The 24,500-nt window shown below is 44.7% G+C and overlaps 1 protein-coding gene across 1 annotated transcript in view; it reads left to right on the forward strand.

The window, feature by feature from the left end:
* Positions 1 to 24,500, forward strand: part of CDC42BPG (CDC42 binding protein kinase gamma) — a 241,734-nt gene that overhangs the window by 186,002 nt on the left and 31,232 nt on the right. Inside the window, exons 30-31 of the mRNA XM_056527077.1 lie at positions 7,216 to 7,803; positions 10,768 to 10,865. Coding sequence (XP_056383052.1) covers positions 7,216 to 7,803; positions 10,768 to 10,865 — 686 coding nt within the window. The remainder of the gene's footprint in view (positions 1 to 7,215; positions 7,804 to 10,767; positions 10,866 to 24,500) is intronic.

Genomic DNA, 24,500 nt, shown 5'->3' on the forward strand with positions numbered 1-24,500 from the left:
TCTTTTTCTTTCTCTCCTTCTTACTTCTCTTGCCCCACCTTCTCTCACTGACGTTTCATATCTATATACATTTTTTTTTTTTTTTTTTTTGTTGTAGTTTACTTTTCTCTTTGATACTAATGTGTTCTATGGATTTATTAGTTGTGATGTCTGCACTACCAACATAGAGAATGCTTACATTGAGAATGGAGTTTTTCTGTAGATGGTCCACATCCCTGCCATTTCAGTGTTCTATATACTGCTAGACTCACGTTGACTGTGGCTAGCTATAGCTAAACTTACCTACGTTGTTACGCTTTCAGCGGAATGTGTCTCATGCGGACCCTTGTTGTTTACTACTGTATTAATAAATACTTCCTTTGAATATAAAAAAAAAATATATATATAACAAGTTATTGCAAGAGTTCAAACCTTGCAGGTAATGTGAATCCAACCTTAATATCCAAAATGCCTCTCTTTTAAAAACTGCATATGGCCAATCTCCTCCCCTCTGGGGGCGAGTTACACATTCAATTCCTGTAACCTGTATGAATTGCGGGTCCCCCGCATGCACTTCCAAAATATGCCTACTTAGACCAGAGAGTGCACGAGAACCACTACTTTCTCCTTGTACATGAAAATGTTCGTAAAAACGTTTCTTTAGTTTTCTTGAGGTGCAACCTATGTATTGCACATTACATTGAGTACATATTGCTGAGTATACCACGTGTGGTCTCACAATTTTAAAAGATTTAATTTTGTACATTTTTACCATTTGCAGGTGAATAAAACGGTTTGGTCTGTGTCATGCATTTGCATAGGTTGCACCTCATACGCGAACATTTAAAATTTCCCACTGTTCTTAACCAGCACTCATTTCGACTTTCTTTGAAGTCGCTGTTTGACAATCTTCCCTGTGGGGATTTACCCTTTTTGGCCACGATTCTGACCCAGTTACCTAGAATTCTACAGTTGTCCTCATTGCCATACAATACAGGTAGGTGTTTCTGTATGATATTCCTGATCTGGATTAAATGGGTGCTGTAGGGAGTAGAGAAGGTCATAGGTTGATTAACCCTTTTATGGCCATGTGTTTTTGCCTGATTTGTTGCTGAACCAAGATAAGCATTGCGGTTTTTATTGTCAACTATGTTCTTTGCCCTGTTTAGAATGTTAACACCATAGCCTCGTTAGTGTGTCATGACATGACTCTTCATATGCGACATTGTCTGATGAAGCCCTTTTAGCCCTAACAAATTCTCCTATTGGGAGATTACGTATGACAAGCTTCAGGTGGCAACTCATGGCAGACAGGATACTATTACCAGAAGTTGGTTTTCTAAATAATTTGGAATGCACACGACCCTCAATGCAATCTCCATACAGTATCAACTCCATGGTGAATTTTAGATTCATTGCATTGTTATTAATGTAAGTGAGAGATTCCTCTATTCTCTGTCTGCCACCAGACCACACTAGGAGGAGGTCATCCATATATCTGCCATACCATCCTTTATCGGATGAGAATGGGTTAATGGCAGAATATAGATGACCCTTTTCCCAGTAAGCCATGAATAACTGCGAACTTTGCACCCATAGGGCAGCCTGACACCTGGACATAAAAATCATCATCAAACTGAAAATAATTATGCTAAAGCAGAAAACTCAAAGCTTCCAAGATGTATTGGCAAAAGGTTTCATCATATAGGCTATACTTTCTAACTTGATATTCCACTGCCAAGAGGGCTTCTGTATGCGGTATGCAAGAATATAATGATGCTACATCACAAGATACCCAAGCATCTTTTTCTTTCCATTTCATAACTTCCACAGCACTCAGCAGGGATTTTGATGTAGCCCAATGTGCGGACAGCAAGGGGCAAGACCTCTATCCAGACTCTCATAAAATATAACTTTTATTTCAATTTTGAATAATGAGAATTATCTCCTTGTCGTGGGCATCTATGCCCCTATTGATGCACTCCATGATTTTATTTGCCTTGGCCGCAGCTGCCAGACGCTGGTCACTACAGCTAAATTTACTGTTAGCTAAGACTCCAAAGTCCTTTTCGTCAGACGTCCCAAGTGTTCTCCCATTTAATACATAATCCCAGCCCGTTTTTTTTCTTCCCATGTGCATAACCTTACATTTATCAGTGTTGAACCTCATCTGCCACTTTCCAGCCCAAACCTCCAACCTATCCAGATCTATTTGTAACAGTGCACTGTCCTCTATAGTGTTTACCGCTTTAGAGTTTAGTATTATCTGCAAAGATTGCTACTTTACTATTCAACCCCTCTTCCAGGTCATTCATGAATATATTAAATAGAACAGGACCCAAGACTTGACCCCCTGTGGTACCCCACTAGTAACAGTCACCCAATCAGAATAAGTACACTTAATAACCACCCTCTGTTTCCTATCACTGAGCCAGTTACTTATCCACTTACACACATTCTCCCCCAGCCCAATCCTTCTCATTTTATGCACCAACCTTTTATGTGGCACTACGCTTTGGAAAAATCTAGATATACAACATCCAGCGATTTCCCCCTGGTACAGTCTGGAGCTCACCTCCTCATAAAAGCTGATCAGGTTAGTTTGACAAGACCAATCCCTCATAAAGCCATTCTGATATGGAGTCATACATTTATTTTTATCAAGATATTCCAAAATAGCATCTCTTAGAAAACCCTCAAACTATTGACATACAACATAGGTTAAACTAACAGGTCTATAATTCCCGGGGTCATGCGCCAGTCCTGGGGAACAGTCCCTGTTAATATAGAGTCCCTGAATATTAAAAATAGGGGTCTGCCTATAACATTACTTAATTCCTTTAGAACACGGGGGTGAATGCCATCTGGACCTGGCGATTTGTCTATTTTGATTTTTTTGTTGGCGGCACTGTACTTCTTCCTGTGTTAGACCAGGAAGAGGAGAGTGAAAAAAGGGGGTACTGGACGAGCGCTACTGCTGAAATAAAATGGATGCAGAACGCCAATAAAGCACAGGACAGTTTATTATGGTTTAGAACAAACGGACCGTTTGTTCTAAACCATAATAAACTGTCCTGTGCTTTATTGGCGTTCCGCATCCATTTTATTTCAGCAGTAGCGCTCGTCCAGTACCCCCTTTTTTCACTTTCCTCTTCCTGGTCATAACATATCCGTACACCTTCGCGGTCACGGACAGGGGATCTCGAGCAGCACAACTGCCACCATCAGTCTCCACTTTACACCCGCCTGGTGAGGTGCGGTCCCCGTTGATAACCTCGGCGGGACATCACACCACCCAGGGTGTAGTGGTTTTCGACCAACTCATCACGCCGCCAACATCCAAGAGAGAGCGCCCCAACCTTTTTGCCTCTTCTTCACACTCCTGTGTTAGACAGGTGACCTGTACTGGGGAGTTTACCTTATCTTGCTGTATTTCACCTGGCATTTCATTTTCCTCGGTGAATACAGTGAAGAAGAATTTGTTTAATTAGCTTTTTCCTGATCCCAGTTTATAATTTCTTCCTCATCATTTTTTAAAAGGCCTACACTTTCATTTTTGACCTTTTTGCTATTTATATAGTTAAAGAATATTTTGGGGTTAATTTTACTCTCTTGGGCAATGCATCTTTCTGTCTCTATTTTTGTGGCTTTTATCAGTGTTTTACATATTTTACTTTTTTCTCTACAGCTTTTTTAATGCTTCTTCACTGCCGTCCTCTTTTAGTAGCTTAAATGCCTTATTTTTGTCGTTTATTGCCCCCTTAACATTTTTCTTCATCCATATTGGTTTTCTTTTACTTCTGACCCTTTTATTCCCATAAGGTATATACATCTTACAGTTAGAATTTAAGATATTTTTAAAAGTCTCCCATTTAGTGTCAGTATTCTTGTTTTTGAGGAAATTATCCCATTTTATATTGTTAAAGGCTTCTCTGAGTTGATCAAACTTTGCCTTACTAAAGTTCATTGTTTTGGTGGCCCCTCGAGAGATTCCCTTATTGAAGAGCAAGTTATAATGTATTATATTATGATCACTATTTCCTAAGTATCCTTCTACTTGCACATTAGTTATTCTGTCAGGTCTGTTGGTTAATATTATGTCTAGTCGGGCCCTGCACCATTTGGGACAGATAATTGTCTTTAGCTATAGTCAGAAACCTGTTTCCTTTATGAGATTCGCAGGTCTCAGTCTCCCAGTTAATATCAGGATAGTTAGTCCCCCATTATGATCACCTCATTCTGATTTCCTGCCTTGTTTATTTGCCTCAGTAATTGATCTTCTGCCTCTTCCATTATGTTTGGTGGCTTATAGTAAACCCCCCTCAGCATTGTTTTATTTTTATCTCCATATATTTCTACCCCTAATGACTCCAAATTATAGTTTCCCTCCCATATATCCTCCTGCAGTGCGGCCTTCAGACTGGATTTTACATGACACACACCAAACAGTTTTATTCACCTGCAAATGGTAACATTTACAAAATTAAATCTTTTATAAATTGTGAGACCACACATATGGTATACTCAGCAATATGTACTCAATGTAATGTGCAATACATAGGCTGCACCTCAAGAAAACTAAAGAAACGTTTTTACGAACATTTTCATGTACAAGGAGAAAGTAGTGGTTCTCGTGCACTCTCTGGTCTAAGTAGGCATATTTTGGAAGTGTATGCGGGGGACCCGCAATTCATTCGGGTTACAGGAATTGAATGTGTACCTCTCCCCCTTAGGGGAGGAGATTGGCCATATGCAGTTTTTAAAAGAGAGGCATTTTGGATATTAAGGTTGGATTCACGTTACCCGCAAGGTTTCAACTCTCGCAATAACTTGTTATATTTTTATTTATTTATTTTGGGAATTTTGTTGGTATTTTGGATTTTCTTATTATCCTTTTATTATTTTAATTTTTCCGTATCTTATTAATTTTGGTTACTCAAAACCTAGGAATTTTGGACTGTTTTGGATCAGAGGAATTATTTTGTATTGTTCCTTTTTTCTTCTTGTGGTTAATTTGTTCTTGTATGAATCACACAGTTTTTACGCAGATTTATGTGGCAAATCTCAATATATTTCTTCTCTACAAGAACGGGTTAATTCTTATTGAGTTGCTATAACTCCTCCCAGGAAGTGATGACAGACGCCAGCTTCCAGGTGGGGATTAGGGTTTCCCTGATACCATGTGCTATTGACACATTTTCCTCCTTTGCCCAATGGTCCAAAACACGTAGGGTTTTTACCTTCACTGGGAGTTTTTCTTTAGCATTTTTAATATGGATCATTAAACTTTGGACTTTTAAAACCTCCAATTTTTCTTTGGGAGCTGGATACCCCTTTCTTTGAACTAACTAGTAACTACTAACTAACTAGTACTGATTAATTGAAACACACATTTGGTTTGGTGAGTTGATTAAGCCTTGGACTTCATAGACTGGTGCATCCAATCAATCAATAAGGCGGCCAGTTGCAAGTTGTTTTCTTTGACTCTTCTTAGAAGATTGGCAACATGGGGGGCATCATAATAACTCTTTAAGGGGAGGGGATAAGATTTCTGATTGCAGGGGTCTGGCCGCTGGGACCCCCCTACGATCTCTGCGCAGTCACCCGGCGTTCTGAACATTATGTTCACAATGCTGGGATCAGGTGGCTGTGGTCGTGACTCCACGCCACACCCCCTCCATTCATGGGTAGGGGATTAAGATGTCTAGGGTTGGAGTACCCCTTCAACTACTAAAATATTACTGTGTCTTTCAGATATTTTGTTGATCCAATCACCCAATTATTTATAAATAAAAATCATGGACATTCTCAGGGGTGCCTAAACTTTTGCATATGACTTATAGGTTTTTTAGATTTTTTTCTTTAAAAAAAAAAAGTGAAATAAAAATACTAATATTGTATATTTGTAAATGTATGTTCTGACAATCTGGTGTATATGGACATTTAAACTGTTTCCCTATGGCATGTTAGATTTCAATGATCTAATATTGATGGCTATCAATTTTATTAGAATATTGGGTAACCCTTTAACTGTTACCTATAATATAGACAGTTATGATAAATTGACCATGTATTCTAACTACACAGTTACATCATCAGAGCTATCTGCAGTTAATAGGCAATGAATACCTTTTGAGGGTTGGGTCACACATTGCGACTTCTCCTATGAGCATAGCTCTGGACAGAAAGCAACACTGAAGTATAATAGTGAATATCCAATTCAAATGATCTTAATTGCACAACATTCATATACACAGACAATAAAAACATGAGAGCCAAAGCACAACTCAGGAGAGAGGCCATGAACCCCCTCCCCTGAAGATGAGCACCCGCCCTTAGAAGACCAATACATATAAATCTAGACTCCAGCCAGTATAAAAAAAAAGACCAAACAAAAAGATACATGTGGACCAGCAAATGTGAGTAAGCATATAATACACAAATGGGGTTAATGACCAGTGCAGATAATAACACGATAATTGCACATATCCCTAAATAGTAATCATTTTTTTTTTATTTAATAAATAAAAAATATATATATATGAATGATATAAACAGAAAAATTGCAGTCCCCAATGTAAAGTGCAGTGTCTGAAAAATAGTTACTCGATCCACATGGTTCTAGCAGATACTAAACCCTGCAAGAGGTAAGCGTGCCAGACTGGAAGAATCTGTGGTAGTAGTTACTAAGGACGGGGCCACAGGGGACCCCACGCATTCCATCGCCACCTGGCAACTTCCTCAGGGGTGTTGTGCTCATAAATGACCCTCCAGGATTTATATACATTCCATAATTCTCCTATGCGCAGACACATAGGGCTTCCCTGCGGCAGCCCTGTCTGCACAGTAAGGTTAGGAGAGCAGCCCGCGCATTACAGGTACATATACATGTTGGCCCCGTCTCCAAACCTCACTGTGCACACAGGGCTGCTGCCAGGTAGCCCTGTGTGTCTGTCCATAAAAGAATATGCAGCAGATTTCCTGCTGCACAGTGGGTTTTGCACAGCATAAAATACACTCCGTAAACGCGATGTGTGATGCCTAAACAGTGGGATATGTTGCAGCCTATAACTTCCAGTGGTACTCCAAAATGTGGTTTGGGCCTTAGGCTTGTAGCTGGACTACAAGTATGTTAGTTATTTATGTTTCTTTTTGTTTACAGTTCCCACTCCCCCCAAAATCTGTACTTAACACACGAAAAACCACAACTAATATCTGTACATTTCTTTAAACTAGATATCACCCAGATAGGAGACTGTAAGCGCGTGTTGTCATTGAGATCTGTTCCAGAAGTCCAGCAGTTGGTTGTCCTTTGTGGAAAAAGCCATAGCGTTCGTCTCTTCAACTGGGACCTCCCACCAGACTCTTCTGGAGTAAAGATCCCTGAAGCAAAGGGCTGTCAGGTCATTGCAACAGGTTTGGTGTGCCAAGGCTCCACAGCTGTACTTTGTGCCGCTTCCAAGCGGCAGGTTGTCTGCTTCCAATTGACAAACCGAAAAGGTCTTCCCCGGCGGATAAAAGAATTCCAAGCAGCTGGAGTTGTACAGTGTATGGACATCTTAGGGGAACGGCTATGTGTTGGTTTCACATCTGGTTTCTCTCTTTATCCTATCCTCAATGAAGGGGCACCATTAAACTTTCCAAATCCTGATGATTCCAAGCTAACCTTCCTTATACAAGCTGCCCCTGATGCACTTTGTGCAGCTAGACTGGCACTAAGCGAGTACCTATTGTGTTTCTCCACGTTTGCAATATATGTGAATGCAGAGGGAAAGAAGTCACGTTCACAGGAAATCATGTGGCCCGCACCACCACTTGCTTGCTGTGAGTTTAATACACATTTCTTCTTTCTTTTTTTTTTCTGATTACTAGTTGTAAATTGTAATTTATTTCCATATTAATAACTATAGTCAGTTATATTGTTGATTGGCATGTCCTAGTGTCTGTCCCTATGCTATCTTACTAATTATACTTTTCTTAGTTTAATCACAATGTACCAATTTGTATAGGTGAATGTGGCCTTTCTTCTATATAGGCATGTTCAATTCCAAAATTCCTTTTTCTGACTAGGAAGACCCCCTCATGGAATGATTTGGTGTCCATTCCTTTATAAAACTCTATGGGGGATTTATCATGCCTGCTCCTGGTGTATTTTTCAAATAGCAAAATTCTTGCATTACATTTATTTTCGTAAACAGCAATCTGTTTGGTTGCTATGGGCAACTGGTCAGCTTTGCACAAGTTTTGATAAATATCCCTAATTCTACATATTGTGCACAAAAATGCAACGTTTTGACACTTTGCACCGACCTTGTCATGTGGGGCGAGCAAGGAGTAAAGTGGACTTGGTGTTGCTCAGAGGGCATGGCATTCTGCATGTGCTAAATTTACTACAATTTATGACTGCAAACAGGCATAAATTGTAGCTGAATTCTACGCCAGCTCTGAGCAAGAAACTACAATATAGAAGGTGTAGGGGAGGCAGTTTGATCAGACGTAACTAATAAGAATGGAAATACCAATAAAAACATCAGGTACATGTATACGAATACCAGAAGCCTTAATAAATTTGAGGAACTGGAACTATTACTGTTGGAAGAAGACTATAACCTAGTGGGGATAAGTGAGACATGGTTGGATGCAAGCTAAGACTTGGCCGTTAATTTGCAGGGTTATAGTCTGTACAGAAATGACCGTACAAGAAAGAATGGGAGAGGGGCTTGCTTAAATGTAAAATCCTGTTTTGGGCCCATTCTGCGTCAAGACATAGGTGAGGAAAATGATGATCATGTTGAGTTTCTACAGGTGAAAGAACAATGGGGGAGATTTATCAAAACCTGTCCAGAGGAAAAGTTGCTAAGTTGCCCATAAAGGGTGAAAGAACAATGGGGGAGATTTATCAAAACCCGTCCAGAGGAAAAGTTGCTACATTGCAACCAATCAGATCGCTTCTTTCATTTTCAAAAAGGCCTCTGAAAAATGAAAGAAGCGATCTAATTGGTTGCTATGGGCAACTCATCAACTTTTCCTCTGGACAGGTTTTGATAAATGTCCCCCAATAAGTTACTGATAGGGGTCTGTTATAAGTCGCCAAGTACAGTATAATAGAAGCAGCAGGAAACCAACTAATAAGACAAATATATGGGGAAGGAAAGAAAGGTGAAGTTTATCTACCCTGATAGACTGGAAAGCTGAAACCTGCAGGTCCAGAAAAGAAAATAGGTTTATGGCAATAACAAAGGACAGCTACCTTTCCTAACTAGTGGTGGTGTTGGGGGACTTCTGGACCTTATACTAACCAATAGGACAGACATAGTATCCGAAGTAGAGGTAGGGGGTCACCTTGGTAATAATGACCACAATTTAATAAGTTTTGATTAATCCTATAAGAAGATAACCTTCTAACACAGAACCAACATGGATATATGGGGGATCAGTCTGGTCAGACTGATCTAATCAGTCTCTATGGAAAGGACAGTTATAGATTGGATTGGGGTAGATGTGTATCTGAACTTTCCTGAGGTAATTAAAGAAGTACTCCGGTGCAGAAACACTCATCCCCTATACAGAGTGTCTGATCTCAGTGGGTCTGACCACTGGGACCCCCGCGATCTCCTGCATGGCACTCCGACATTCCCCAGGAACAGGACATGTTGACCCCCAGCATGAAGCAGCGGTCGACAAGCCCCCTCAATGTATCTTGATGGGAGAGCTGGCACAGAGATTCATGAGTCACCTGCTGCTTTGTATGGGGGTCAACACGCCCCATTCCTGGGGACTGCCGGTGTGCCATGCAGAAGATCATGGGGGGTCCCACCCCCGCAAACAGCTTTGCATAGGGCATATGGGGCATCCTTTAGGTTATCAAGCTTGTGGTTATTTAGTTTGTAGATGGGTGATTTGATCACAATGTACAAATATATGAATAGACAATACAGAAATCTCTCTAGTGATCTTTTTAGATCTAGGCTAGTAACCATGAAAAGGTGCATCCTTTAAGTCTAGTGGAAAGAAGGTTTCACCCTCAGATGGAGTTTCTTTACTGTAAAGAGCAGTGAGACTATGGAACTCTTTGCCACATGATGTTGTGATGGCTGACTCAATAAACAAGTTTTGCTATTTGCTATTAAAAGTTATGGACATGAGATTTATGGGGATAGAACGTTGATCCAGGGATTTATTCTAATATTTGAGTTGGGAAGGAATTTTTCCTCTGTTTTGAGCAATTTGCATCAGCCTCATTGAAGGTCCTTGCCTTTCTCTCTTGGTCAACCAAGTACGGTTTTAGGTCCAACTTGATGGACTCTTATCTTTTCAACTTTTATTACCTATTACAACCATGTAACACTGATAAGTAAGTTACAGAAAAAGCGGTATCAACCTATTGTCCATCTAGTGTGAAATAGCCAATATTTACATTTTTTTTATTTTATAAATAAGAATTTCCCCAAAAATATATTTATAATAAAAACATTACTTTAAATGTAATTTAAAAGTTGACAATTAGACAATTTAAAAATATTTTATAGAGATGTGCTTTATGACAAATTACTTTGTGTTAGAAACCATTTTTTTTATTTCATGTTACAATTGGTAAATTCGATGTTTTAACTTGTCATGTATAAAACTTTGAGGAAGAATAGTATTCTTTTGAAAGTATTGGTTATTTATGTCTCCTAGTAAGTTCATGCAAAATAACCATTGTTCTTGAGTGAATTCAGTTATATCATAATGTTTTAAGAGACTGAATCCATGTATATGATTAATGCAAATGTGTTCTTCCTTCAGCGTACACCTGTCCTCATCTCACAGTCTTCAGTGAAAATGCGGTCGACATATTTGATGTCCGAAAAAGTGAATGGATCCAGACTGTTCATCTGAAGAAAGTGAGTCTATGTGCCCCTAACTACATGTTATTGGGCTGTACAACAGCAATTGGCAAAACAAGCTCCCTTCTCTGACATCACTTGCTCCCTTGCATCTATTAGTCTTTTCCTGCTGGATGTATGCACTGGGCGCATAATACTGCTAAAACTGAGATCTCTTTGATACCTTTTAGCTGTTTCTTTCTACATTTGCTGCAGGAAGGAGTAGCTGAATTTGTTTTCCCTTAGTCCTAACAGCAGCACAGATGGTAATATTCTCCCCCGCAAACTCGTAGGACCGATGGAAATATTTGTTAAATCAAATAAACAATACATTTTTTTTTAAAGTAAGCGCCCCCTCTTCCCCATAAAGATGGAGCTCCCCCAGTCCATTGTGTAATATTACAAGCAGAAAACTTAAACTAGAGAGGGATATTCGCTGCTGTGTGATATATAAACATATATATATATATATATATATATATATATATATATATATATATATAATGTATGTGAGATATTCATATGCTGGATCTAGTATAATTCTTCCTTTCATATTTCCCATTCTTTTTTAATACACTTCTGACTTTGGCTCAAAAGTGCAGTGGCAGTTTTCCAAAGAACTGCCAAGTGAAAACCCAACCTTAAGGAATCTCTTGATAATGGGGTCTTGAGAAATCAATCTGCAAATGGAAGCGTTGATGGCCATTGTATGAACTCTGAGTAGAAGGGGACAAACCCATGTCAAGTCCATCAAGCAATATTTCTTTTTGCAGGAACAGACAAGAGCTGCTTGTCCCCTGACACCAGTGTTTGCTCTGGGGAAAGCTTCAATTATTGCCCTAGACTCCTCTTAAAGGAAATCTGTCATCAGAATCACCCGCACTAAACCTGTTACACAAGCTTGTAGTGCGGGTGATCCTGATTAAAGCGCTCCTTACCTGGTTAAAAATGGTTGAGCGCTTCTTAAGATATCTATATTTTTAATTTTCTGTTATTCCCTGGCTTGGGACTCAGTGGGAGGTGTTATCATCTGGGACTCGGCCACACGTCATTATAGCTGGGTGGAGCTGCCGCCCGGCTCATGAATATTCATCAACTTATCCTCGCGGTCCTCCCCACCAGACCTAGAAAAAGAAGTTAGACTACGAGGATAAGTTCATGAATATTCATGAGCCGGGCGGCAGCTCCGCCCAGCTATAATGACATATTTCCTTTAATGAGTTGGCTGAATCAAGACTTCTTGGGTCAAAATGTAATGATGTCTGTCACTGAAACTTGGTCTTGCCTGATTTTCAAAAAATTTCAGGGAAAATGTAAGCCCACGTGAGCCTCAATGAAATAGACAGAGCCTTTGTCGCAACAGGTTTGTCCTCCCTGTGTGGGAGCCCTGAATGTGAAAAATGGGTGAGGGTTATCTCTGCCCAATCAAAGATGAAACCCATCTGAGAGTTTGAGATCTCATGCCTCCCTCCTTGATGATCTAGAGGACTGATGTCATGTTGTCTAAATACTCACAGCAGGCCTCGAATAAGGGGAGCTTTTTTTTTTTTTTTTTAAATCAACTGGTGCCAGAAAGTTAAACAGATTTGTAAATTACTTCTATTAAAAAATCTTAATCCTTCCAGTACTTGTTAGCGGCTGTATACTACAGAAATTATTTTCTTTTCTTTTTGGATTTATTTTCTGCCTGTCCACAATGCTGTCTGCTGACAACTCTGTCCAAGTCAGGAACTGTCCAGAGCAGGAGAAAATCCCCATAGCAAACATATGCTGCTCTGGACAGTTCCTAAAATGGACAGACATGTCAACAGAGAGCACTGTGGACAGACAGAAAAGAAATCCAAAAAGAAAATAATTTCCTTTGTAGTATACAGAAGCTAAGGAAGGATTAAGTACTGGAAGGATTAAGATTTTTTTAAATAGAAGTAATTTACAAATCTCTTGGTAAAGAGTAGGACACTATTGGAACAGCACAAACAGGGAATCTGCGGCAGGTGAGTATGTAAGTTTTTTTCCCCCCCTTCAACCACATGACTTTTTTAGAAGTATATTTATGTACCTGAGAGGGAAGCAATGCAGCAAGTAGCGTAGAGCAACGTAAACCTTTTATGCTTTGTCAGACATGCCCACAAGTACAAATGTAAGTTCAGAGGTTCATAGATCGGTCAAAAAGACCGGGGATCGCCGAACAGTGTGTTGTCTGCCTGGCGCTCGAGTTCAGCATATCACAGATCGGGTTGACAGATTACTGTGAGGAGCTGAAGAAGACCCAATGGTCATTGTACACATTGGCACCAATGACAAAGTAAGAGGTAGGTGGAGTGCCCTTAAAAATGAGTTCAGGGACTTAGGCAGCAAGCTCAAGGCAAGGACCTCCAAGGTAGTATTTTCTGAAATAATACCTGCACCAAGAGAGGCAGCGGGAGATTAGGGAGGTAAACAAGTGGCTCAGAAGCTGGTGTAGGAAGGAGGGGGTTGGGTTCATGGAGAACTGGGCAGACTTCTCTGTCGGTCACAGGCTCTACTGTAGGGACGGGCTGCACCTTAATGTTTAGGGTGCAGCTGTGCTCGGGGAGAAGATGGTCAGAAGGGTGGAGGAGTGTTTAAACTAGAAACTGGGGGGGAGGGAATCTACAACATAGAGGGGGAAGACAGTGTAGATAGAGAGCTGGGACTTATTAATGTACCCCCACACAACTTTGAATTGCATGTTGACTAATGCCAAAAGTCTGACCAATAAAACTGACGAACTGGAGTTGAATTATGACATAGTGGGTATAACAGAGACATGGTTGGACGATAGCTATGACAGGGCGGTCAACATACAGGATTATAGTCTATTCAGGAAGGATCGGGAAAACAACAGAAAGGGGAAGAAGTTTGCCTTTTATGTTAAGTCCAGTCTGAAGGCTGCACTGCGGGAAGATATATGGGAAGGAAACGATAATGTGGAGTCATTATAGGTAGAAATATACAGAGATAAAAAATAAAAACAATTCTGATAGGGGTTTGCTATAAGCGGCCAAATATAATGGAATATGCAGATGTAATCAGAATAATCAGAATGAGGTGGTAATAATGGGGGGACTTTAACTATATATATATATATATAATAAAAGAGGAGGACTGACTCATCAACGCCCAGCCTAAACCTTGGACCTAGAAAGCTGAATTTTTTCACTGTTGTTGTTTTTAAGACTCAGACAAGGAATAAGAAAGGATTTTTCGAAATCCAACCCTTAAGGGGGTGAAGAAGGGGTTGAAAGTTTGTATGGAAGTCCGTCATTTTTGAACCTAGAAAAAATCTCTTTCTCGAAGGATCCATTGGGGGACACAGACCGTGGGTGTATCTTGCTGTCTCTAGGAGGTGTGACACTATGGTAATAAAAAAAGTCAGCTCCTCCCAGCAGGATATACCCGCCTTCAGGCTCTGAGCTAGTCAGTTTAAGTTCCAGAGCAATAGGAGGAGACCAATAGGGCAAAGAAAAACCGAAAACTGTCCGAGAACCAGAAGAAAAAACACAACTGAACACACCCACGGACAGAGAACCAAAGGAAAAACCCAAAAAGAGCGGGAGCTGTGTCCCCCAATGGATCCTTCGAGAAAGAGATTTTACGGTAAGTGTTAAAAAATCTCCTTTTCTCTATCGGCTCCATTGGGGGACACAGACCGTGGGATGTACCAAAGCCGTCCCTTGGGTGGGCAGATAAGCAGTCAGGCAGACGGCCGATCCATTGCCGCCTGCAACACTTTACGACCCAGACTAGCATCAGCCGATGCAAAAGTATGAACTCGGGAAAACCTCGAGAGAGTGTGGAAAGACGACCAGGTAGCCGCCTTGGAAATCTGCGAGGCCGAGGCTCTATTCTGGAGAGCCCAGGAAGCCCAACAGAACGTGTGGAATGAGCCACAACCCTGAAAGGAGGAATCTTCCCCTTATAGCAATAGGCTTCCGCAATGGCGGACCGAATCCATCGAGAAATGGTGGCCTTGGAAGCAGGTTGTCCCTTGCGACGACCTTCCGTAAGGACGACAAAGGAATCACACTGACGAAACGAAGAAGTGATGGAGAGATAAGACCGAACAGCCCAAAACTACATCCAGCATGTGTAGTAAGCGCTCCTGAGGATGAGAAGGAGCCGGATAAAAGGATGGGAGGACCATGTCCTCATTGAGATGAAAGGCCGAGACCACCTTAGGCAAAAAGGAAGGAAGTGGCCGGAAAACGACCTGTCCTGGTGGATCACCAGAAACTGAGAACGGCAGGAAAGAACTGCCAGTTCAGACACCCTCCGGATGGAGGTGATAGCAACAAGAAACGCCACCTTCCAAGAAAGGAGGCGGAGAGACACCTCTCTAAGGGGCTCAAAGGGTTCACCCTGGAGGGCACTCAGAACCAAGTTCAAGTCCCAAGGGGGAGAAGGTGACCGATAAGGAGGAACAGCGTGCGCCACTCTTTGCATGAAGGTCCGGACATGAGAAATGGAAACCAGGGGCCGAAACCTGACCTTTAAGGGGACTGAGAGACAACCCCAGTTCCAACCCCGACTGCAAAAAAAGGAGAGAAGACGGGGAACCGGGAAGGTCACCGGGAGAAGTCCTGAGCTTCACGAAAATAAAACCGCCAAGTACAGTGGTAAATTCGTGCGGAGGAGGGCTTATGAGCCTAGAGCATGGTGTGAATGACTTGGGAAGAGAACCCGCGGGCCCTCAAAACCGCGGTCTCAACTGCCAGGCCAACAAATGCAGCGACTGTAAATTGGGGTGGCAAGAGGACCCCGATAGAGTAGGACCGGGCGGAGCAGAAGGCGCAGAGGAGCGTCGTCCAGGAGCCTGACTACGTTGGCGTACCACGACCTTCGGGGCCAATCTGGAGCTACCAGAAAGGAGAGGACATCCTCTGCCTTGAGCTTCCTCAGCACCCTAGGAAGGAGCGGAAGAGGAGGGAACAGATAAGGTAGGGCGAACCCCACCCAAGGAATCACTAGGGCGTCCATGGCCAGAGCCTGAGAGTCCCGGAACTTGGACACAAACGGAAGGATCTTCCGATTGTGCCGGAACGCAAAGAGGTCCACGTCCGGAAAGCCTCAGAGGTCACAGAGCTGCGCGAAGACCTCCGGATGAAGAGACCACTTGCTGGGGTTGGGTGAGGACAGACTGAGGAAGTCCGCTTCCCAGTTGAACACTCCCGGAATGTCAAACGCTGAAATGGCCAGAACTTTACTCTCCGCCCAGGTGAGAATCTTGGTCACCTCTGCCATGGCTGCCGAGCTGCGAGCGCCGCCCTATCGATTATGTACGCCACGGCCGTGGCGTTGTCCGACTGAACGCGGACAGGACGAGACTGAAGACTGAACTCCCAATGAAGAAGACAAAGAAGAATCGCCCGTAATTCCAATGTGTTTATCGGAAAAAGGGTCTCCAGGGGAGACCAGAGTCCCTGGACCGTCCAATCCCTGAACACGCTGCCCCAGCCCGACAGGCTGGCATCCATTGTAACAACCTGCCAGTGAAGGGGAAGAAACAACCGCACTTGGAGAAGGGGGGAGCGGAGCCACCAGAGCAGACACTGACAGACCCAGCGAGGGAGAACAATCTGACGATTGAGGGACAGAGGAGACCTGTTCCATCGAGAGAGAATCGCCAGTTGAAGGGGGCGGTAATGAAACTGGGCAAAGGGTACGGCCTCCATAGTTGCCACTACCCGACCCAGGTCATCCATACTGTGCAGATGGAGACTGATACCTGGGTCCAAAGGGAGCGGACCCCCAACCAGAGCGCCAGACGTTTGTCCGGCGGAAGACAAATGTGGCAGAGGCTGTTGAATCGAAGTCCCAAGAAGGTTAGAGACTGGGTAGGACAGAAGACTGACTTGTCCCGGTTGACCATCCACCCGAAGCAAGTCAGAGAGTGGAGAGTGACGTCCAGATTCTCCAGAGTCTGGGCTCTGGTCGGAGCCTTGATGAAAGGGTCGTCCAGATAGGAGGTCACCGAGATTCCCCTCGACCAAACAGGCCCAACACTGGCGCAAGGATCTTTGTAAGGACTGAGAAGCCGTGGCCAAACCAAAGGGGAGGGCTACGAATTGAAAGTGCCCCTCCGGAACCGCAAGTGGAGGTACAGAGGATGGGCCGGAAATATTGGGACATGGAGGTAGGCATCCTTGATGTCCACCGATGAAGGGAACTCCCCTTGTTCCAGGGACGCCACCACCGAACAGAGAGATTCCATTCTGAAGTGGTTGATGAGAAGGTGACGGTTGGATTGGTCGCACAGAACCGTCCATCTTGGGGACCAGAAAAAAATTTGAATGGAAACCCCCAAAACGTTCCCCTGGAGGAACGGGGACAATAACCCCCTGGAGAAGCAGAGACTTGAGAGCTGCTCGAAATTGCTTCGCCAGAGAAGGAGACCGGGGGGCCCGGAATAGAAAAACGCGATTCCTCGGAAGGGAGGTGAATTCGATCCAGTAATCGTTGGACACCACATCCCTGACCCCAGAGTCCTTAATGTGTGAAGTCCCAGATGACCAAGACCAACAAGAGACGACGTCCCACCCGAAAGAAACCGCGGGTGTGGGCCTTACTTCATGCAGAAGTGGGCTTGCGGTTGCCCGATTTGGGCGCAAAAGGGCCGGACCGGTTGGAGTCCGACTACCAAGCCGGGCGTGCCCGGCACGAGGGAGCCTTATTGTCCCGCGAGGGCGCCTGCCCAGACCCTTAGCTGGAACCAGAGGTCCGAAATGACCGAAAGGAAAAAGGACTTCCATTGGGAAGAAGGGCGAGCCTTATTTTGAGGTAAGAAGGAACTCTTACCTCCCGTTGCCTCGGAGATAATCTCATCGAGGCGTTCGGCAAAAAGATGGCCATCCGTAAAGGGAAGCTCAGTGAGAGACCTTTTGGAAGCGGCATCCATATTCCAAGCTTTAAGCCACATAAAGCGGTGGAGAGCCGCTAGGTGACCCACCGCAAAGGCAGAACAACGGGCTGACTATGTGGAAGCTGCGCACAGAAAGTCCCCAGCTTTAGAGCATTGGAGAGCCAGAGCAGATAGATCCTCTGGGGGGGGGGATCCCGCTAAGATATCCTGATGGAGCTTTTGGCACAACTCCGACAGGGCCTTGGACACCCATGTCGAGGCGAAGAGGGGAAGAAGAGAAGAGCCAGCTGCTTCAGAAGCAAACTTCGCTAAGGATTCTACCTTCCTGTCCGTGGGATCCTTGAAGGCAGCGGCAACTGCCAGAGGCAGTGTAGTCGCCCTAGAGATCCGGGAGATTGGTGGATCCACTGAGGTAGGGGAAATCACCTTAGCGACAAAGTCCTTGACAAATGGATAACGTTCTTGGTTTGCCTTGATTCCCGGGAACCTCTTGTCTGGATGTTTCCATGCAGATTCCAGAATGTTGTCAGTCAGCGAGAGAGCTGAACCCTTGAGGTGCTGGCTTACCAAGATGAAAGGATACTTCTGGATAGACATCCGAAGATCCTGGTCCTCTAGGTGAAAGGTGTCTCTTATGGCTGTCACCAATTAGTTCACCGTTGCAATTGAGTCCAAGTGGTCCTCTGAGTCAGATGCCGGCTTGGAAGCCTCATCCACCAGTTCACCAGTGAATGAGTAGAGGCAGTCCTGGAGGGGGGCAAACCTGACCGGGTACGCAGCTCTGGCGTGGCAGAGTGGCGATTCCGAGAATGTCCTCTGGAGGAGCGACGTTCGTGCCCAGATGATGGGGGGGCGCGGGACCCCGAGGGGGAACGCCCACGTCTATCTGAAGACTCAATGGAAGAGCCAGACGAGGCACCCCTAGTACACTTGTGAGAGCATGAAGCATGAGGAGACGAGGAGCGGGTCTTCTCAGAGGTCCTGCGCAGGGAAGACCCCTTCAGGGCGGACATCACTACCCGGGAGGCCTCAGCCACTGAACGGGAGACTTGGGTCAAGTCAGCCATATACTGGGTCAGGGAGAAACCCAGGGTGGTGGAGCGGCTGAACCCACCGGGACCGAAAGGGCATCATTGGGTACCATGGGCTCTGGGGGAGCAGTGGAGCAGGCAGGGCAAGTTGGCTCAGCAGAGCCAGACATCTTGGTATTACAGTGCTTACAAAAATAATAAGTCACTGAAGTTCCAGGTTTCTGACTAGAGGGAGGAACAGCTCTGGGAACGGACATAATGGTGGAAAAAAGAGATAGAGAGAGACTAGCCTTCTCACCCTGGTCTGTGTCCCCTGTCAGCTGCAGTGAGGAGAACCCACTCCGTGCAGCTAAGGAGACTAAAAAAGACCAGCCAATAGAAAGGGCGTGCCCGAAGTAAGGCACCCAGTAACAGGCCCCAACATTGTGAAAATCACGCCCACGGCGCTGATTGGAGGCTGCTTCGCGCCCCTGGAAGCTCCCAGCCCTTGGGGCGGAGCTAAGACCGGCCGAGAAGGGCTCCTTGTCCCGAGCGCCATGTCCAGTCCGCATAGCGCTCGGGGGAATAGAGCGGGCGGCCTAAACGCCGGCCGACACAGCCGGCGAAAGTAAGCTGGCGCAGAAGCGCCCAGCTCCAAGCGGATAAGGCGCTGCAGTAAAGCGAATATAAGCTGGCACTGGAAGCGCCCAGCCTGAACAGCGCCGTGGCAGACAGCCGCATATAAGGCGCTGAAGTAGTTGCACCAAGCACACACACACATAATAAAATAAAGTGCCCCCAGAAGTAAAGTGCCGTATAATATATGCCCCCTTAGGTGCCACTGCTCCCCCAATAAAAAGATTCAGCCCCTGTAAAATGCAGGCCCATAAAACTGAAGATGGGCCAAAAACAGGAGGTCTCCAGAGGTTGCGAGTCCGTACCTATGGAGAAAAAAGGGGGAAAGTACTTACCTCAGTCAGAAGAACTTACCTAATGGAGTCTTCAGTGAAGTCTTCAGCCAGCTTATGGTCCCTGCATCACGCCTAGCTGCTATGCGCGAGCGAGGGGAGCAGAGACATAGGGGGACCCGGACCCATGAGGTACCACCCAGGCACTGACTGTTGGCGAGGGGGGGTTAACAGCGCATATACGCAATATCTGTGCCCCCTTACTCGCAATGGGGAAACAGTGAACCGCAGTTCCTGAGTCCCCACCTGAAAACGGAAAAGAAAGGGAATAAAAAACTAACACGTCCCTATACTAGGAAAATAAAAAACAGAAGACCAGCCCATGTCCACCTCCTTCAGACACTAAGCTTAAACTGACTAGCTCAGAGCCTGAAGGCGGGTATATCCTGCTGGGAGGAGCTGACTTTTTTTATTACCATAGTGTCACACCTCCTAGAGACAGCAAGATACACCCACGGTCTGTGTCCCCCAATGGAGCCGATAGAGAAACTTTGTTTTTAGGCTAACAATTAGAGATAAAGAAACACGTGTTTTAACGTTTTCTAAAATTCCACCCGTGAAGGGGTGAAACGGGGGTTCAAAGTTTGTATGAATTTACTCCTTGCCGCAGAACGCCGGGTATACCCAGCGATGCGGCATGGGAGGGTTATGAAGCGAGCTCAGGATGCCCTTAGACGAGCTTGGATGCCCTTAGACTTTACCCAGAGTGGCCTCATTACTATAGGATCGTAAAAAGTAGATCTATGTTACCCCAAATTTAACGCGAGCGAAGCCGCGGGCAAAAGCTAGTCCTGATATAAACTGTGAGTCTGAGACCTGTGAATCTCATAAAGAAACAGGTTTCTAATTATAGCTAAAGACAATTATCTGTCCCAAATGGTTTAGTACCAGACCAGAGGGGGTGCCATACTGGAATATTAACCAACAGACCTGACCTAACTAATGTGCAGCTAGGACACCTTGTAAATAGTGATCATAATATAATACATTATAACTTGTACTTCAATAAGGGAAAAGCTCAAGGGAGCACAAGAACAAGAACTTTAGGAAGGCAAATTTTCATCAATTCAGAGAAACCCTTAACAAAATAAATTGGGATAATGTCCTCAAAAACAAGAATACAGACACTAAATGGGAGAAATATTTTAAATTCTCACTGTAAGGCCTCTTTCACACTATGAAATAGTTCCGTTTAGGAACTTCCGTTACAAGTTCCGTCACTATATCAGGGAAAACCTGCCGTTACAAAACCCCTGACTGCTGTGACTAAATTGCATTGCAGCCTATGGGGTTTTGTAACTGCCCGTTTGCACCCGTATATGCCCGTAATTCATTACGGACGTGATACAGTGACGGGACATTGTGGCGGAAAAATAACTGCATGCAGTAATTTTTCCGCCACAATGTCCCGTCACTGTATCACGTCAGTAATAAATTAAGGGCATATACGAGTGCAAACGGGCAGTTACAAAACCCCATAGGCTGCAATGCGATTTAGTCACGGCAGTCAGGGTTTTTGTAACGGCATGTTTTCCCCGATATAGTGACGGAACTTGTGACGGAAGTTCCTGAACGGAACTACCGTATTTATCGGCGTATAACACGCACTTTTTAGGCTAAAATCTTTAGCCTAAAGTCTATGTGCGTGTTATACGCCGATACACCCCCAGGAAAGGCAGGGGGAGAGAGGCCGTCGCTGCCCGCTTCTCTCCCCCTGCCTTTCCTGGGGTCTAGAGCCCTGCTGCCGGCCCTTCTCTCCCCCTGGCTATCGGCGCCGCTGCCCGTTCTGTCCCCCTGACTATCGGGGCCGGCGCCCCATTGCCGTCGCCGATAGCCAGGGGGAGAGAAGCGGCGCCGACAGCCAGGGGGAGAGAAGGGGCAGCGGCACCCATTGCCGGCGCCGCTGCCCCGTTGCCTCCCCCCATCCCCGGTGGCATAATTACCTGTTGCCGGGGTCGGGTCCGCGCTGCTGCAGGCCTCCGGCGTGCGTCCCCTGCGTCGTTGCTATGCACTGCGCGGCGCACTGACGTCATGCGCTGTGCAGTGCATAGCAATGACGTAGGGGACGCACGCCGGAGGCCTGCAGCAGCGCGGACCCGACCCCGGCAACAGGTAATTATGCCACCGGGGATGGGGGGAGACGGCCTCTCTCCACCTGCCTTTCCTGGGGGTGTATCTGGGTATACATGCGCACACACGCACCCTCATTTTACCATGGATATTTGGGTAAAAAACCTTTTTTTACCCAAATATCCTTGGTAAAATGAGGGTGTGTGTTATAGGCCGGTGCGTGGTATACCCCGATAAATACGGTATTTCATAGTGTGAAAGAGGCCTAAGAGGTACATACCTTTATGGGAATAAAAGGATCAGGAATAGGAGAAAACCAATGTGGATGAATAAAAATGTTAGGGGGGGCAATAAATGAGCATTTAAGGGCTCATTCACATTAACGTCTGTCCCCGTTAATTCATGCCTGTTCTCCAATCCGTTCAAGCCTTTAGCAAACGGCTTGCAAATGACTGTAAATAAATCCCATTGATGTCAATGGGAATTTTTCACAGTCCTTTGCAAGCCGATTGGTTTCTAATCCGTAATTTTTGACGGCGAAAAGAGGTTGCATGCAAAAATAACGGAATAGAAACGGATATTATAAATTGAACATTGAAGTCTATGGCAAACAGATGTGCCTTTAATGTCATCCGTTTGCACCAGGTTTTTAATATCCGTTATTACTTCTGAGCATGCTCAGAAGAGATGAAAGCAGCGGACTTCCGCAGTGCTGCGGGACTACTACTACTCCCATCATGGAACAGATTTGTTTTCATGATGGGAGTGGTAGTTCCCCCAGCTGCTGCTGGGGAGGCTACATTAGTGCTTGTACTACTACCCCCATCATAAAACATAGTCTGTTACATATTGGGGGTAGTAGTACAGGGGCTGAGGGATTGGTCTCACTTCTGAGCCCTGATGCCATAAAAAGCTATTAACCAGGGGAGCGGGTGGCATGCTCCGCTCCCCTGTGATGTATATAGTGTCTTTACTTTAATTTTCAAATTCCCCGCCAGGAGCCCTGAATGGCCAGCACAGAGTGGCCATTCAAGGCTCCCGGTACTGTGCACAATCTCAATTCATCTTTGCACCTCAGCATGTTCTAGTGCAATCAGCGCACACAGCAGAGACATGTTACTCTATTCCTGCTGCTCATCCCCGTACCGGACAGGGAATGGAGCAGGAAGCAGGAATGGGCAGCACAGAATGGAGCGCAATCAAGAGCGCACAGCAGAGACATGTCACCCCATTCCCCGCTGCTCATCCCCATCTGGTACGGGGATAAGCAGCAGGGAATGGAGTTATATGTCCCCGATGTGCGCTTTGACTGCGCTAGAAGATGCGGAGGGGTCGGGGGGAAGGAATTGAGATTACGCACAAGTTTAAAGGGAACCAATCACTAGTTTTACCCTATTTAATCAGTGGTAACACATAATAGTGGTTAATATCACGTGTTCTGCCATGTCTGGATGTCCGCTGGTAGATCTATAAATGTGAAGTAAACAACTTTTATAAATGGTCACATGCTGTATGTAAATGAGGCTCAGTCGGGCGTGCGGCTGCTAAAGTAATCATGGCTACCAGAGCAGTAATCACGCCTATTCGGGCTCAAATAATACCTATCTAGGTATGATTCAGCAGCTCAGTCAGGGTCTGATGTCATTTCTTAGAGGTAGGCTGTCAATCATGTCTAAATAGGAGTGATTAGAGCCTGAATGAGCGTGAGTACAGCGTGGGGAGCCGTGACTTCTTCAGCAGGCCACATGCCTGGTGACTACTTGAGCATGCCTGGTGACTACTTAAGCCTCATTTACATACTGCATGTAACAGTTATTAAAGTTGCTTTTGCCACATTTACAGACATGCCAGCAGACATCCAAACATGGTAGGACACATGATATTAACCTCTATTACGTGTTGCCACTCGTTATATATGGTAAAACTTAATGACGGGTTCCCTTTAAAAACCCTACCAGGAGCCCTGAATGCCCACTGGGTGCCGGCCATTCAGGGCTCCTGGCGGGGTATTTGAAAATGAACATAAAGTCACTTTATGCATCGCAGGGAAGCAGAGTATGCCGCCCACTCCTCAGAAGTGAGATCCGGTGCGATCAATCCCTCAGCCCCTGTACTACTACTACCCCAACATGTTCCATGATGGGGGTAGTAGTACAAGCACTAATGTAGCCTCCTCAGCCGCCAGCAGACTCCTGTAGCTGGAGGAGCTACTACTCCCATCATGGAAATGAGTGTTCCATGATGGGAGTAGTAGTAGTCCCGGCTGCGGGAGTCTGTACGCGGTTAACTTTTCATACTAATGGATGAAAAGCTGATACAAAAGGATGCCACTAAATAGCATCCCTTTGCATCAGTATGCATCCGTTAGTAGTAATGTCTGTTTAGGAGGCGCTGATAGGAGAAAATCGGAATGGGGGACAACAGACAAGTGAACCTAGAATAAGCTACTAAAGCAAGATGGCAGTGAAGGAGCATTTACAGCTATAGAGAAAAATTTTAAATATGTAAAAAAAAAAAGAGAGAAAAGCTGCAAAAGTGGAGACAGACCCATTGCCAAGGAGAGTAAAACCAACTAATATAAATAGGTTAAACATAAAAGCATTGGCCCTTTAAAAAGTATTGAGGGAGAAATTATAGACAGGGATCAGGAAAAAGTAAAAAAATATATTAAACACATTCTTCTTAACTGTATTCCCAGAGGAAAATGAAATACCAGGTGAAATAC

This window comes from Hyla sarda, chromosome 6, assembly GCF_029499605.1.
Source record: "Hyla sarda isolate aHylSar1 chromosome 6, aHylSar1.hap1, whole genome shotgun sequence".
Classification (NCBI taxonomy): domain Eukaryota; kingdom Metazoa; phylum Chordata; class Amphibia; order Anura; family Hylidae; genus Hyla; species Hyla sarda.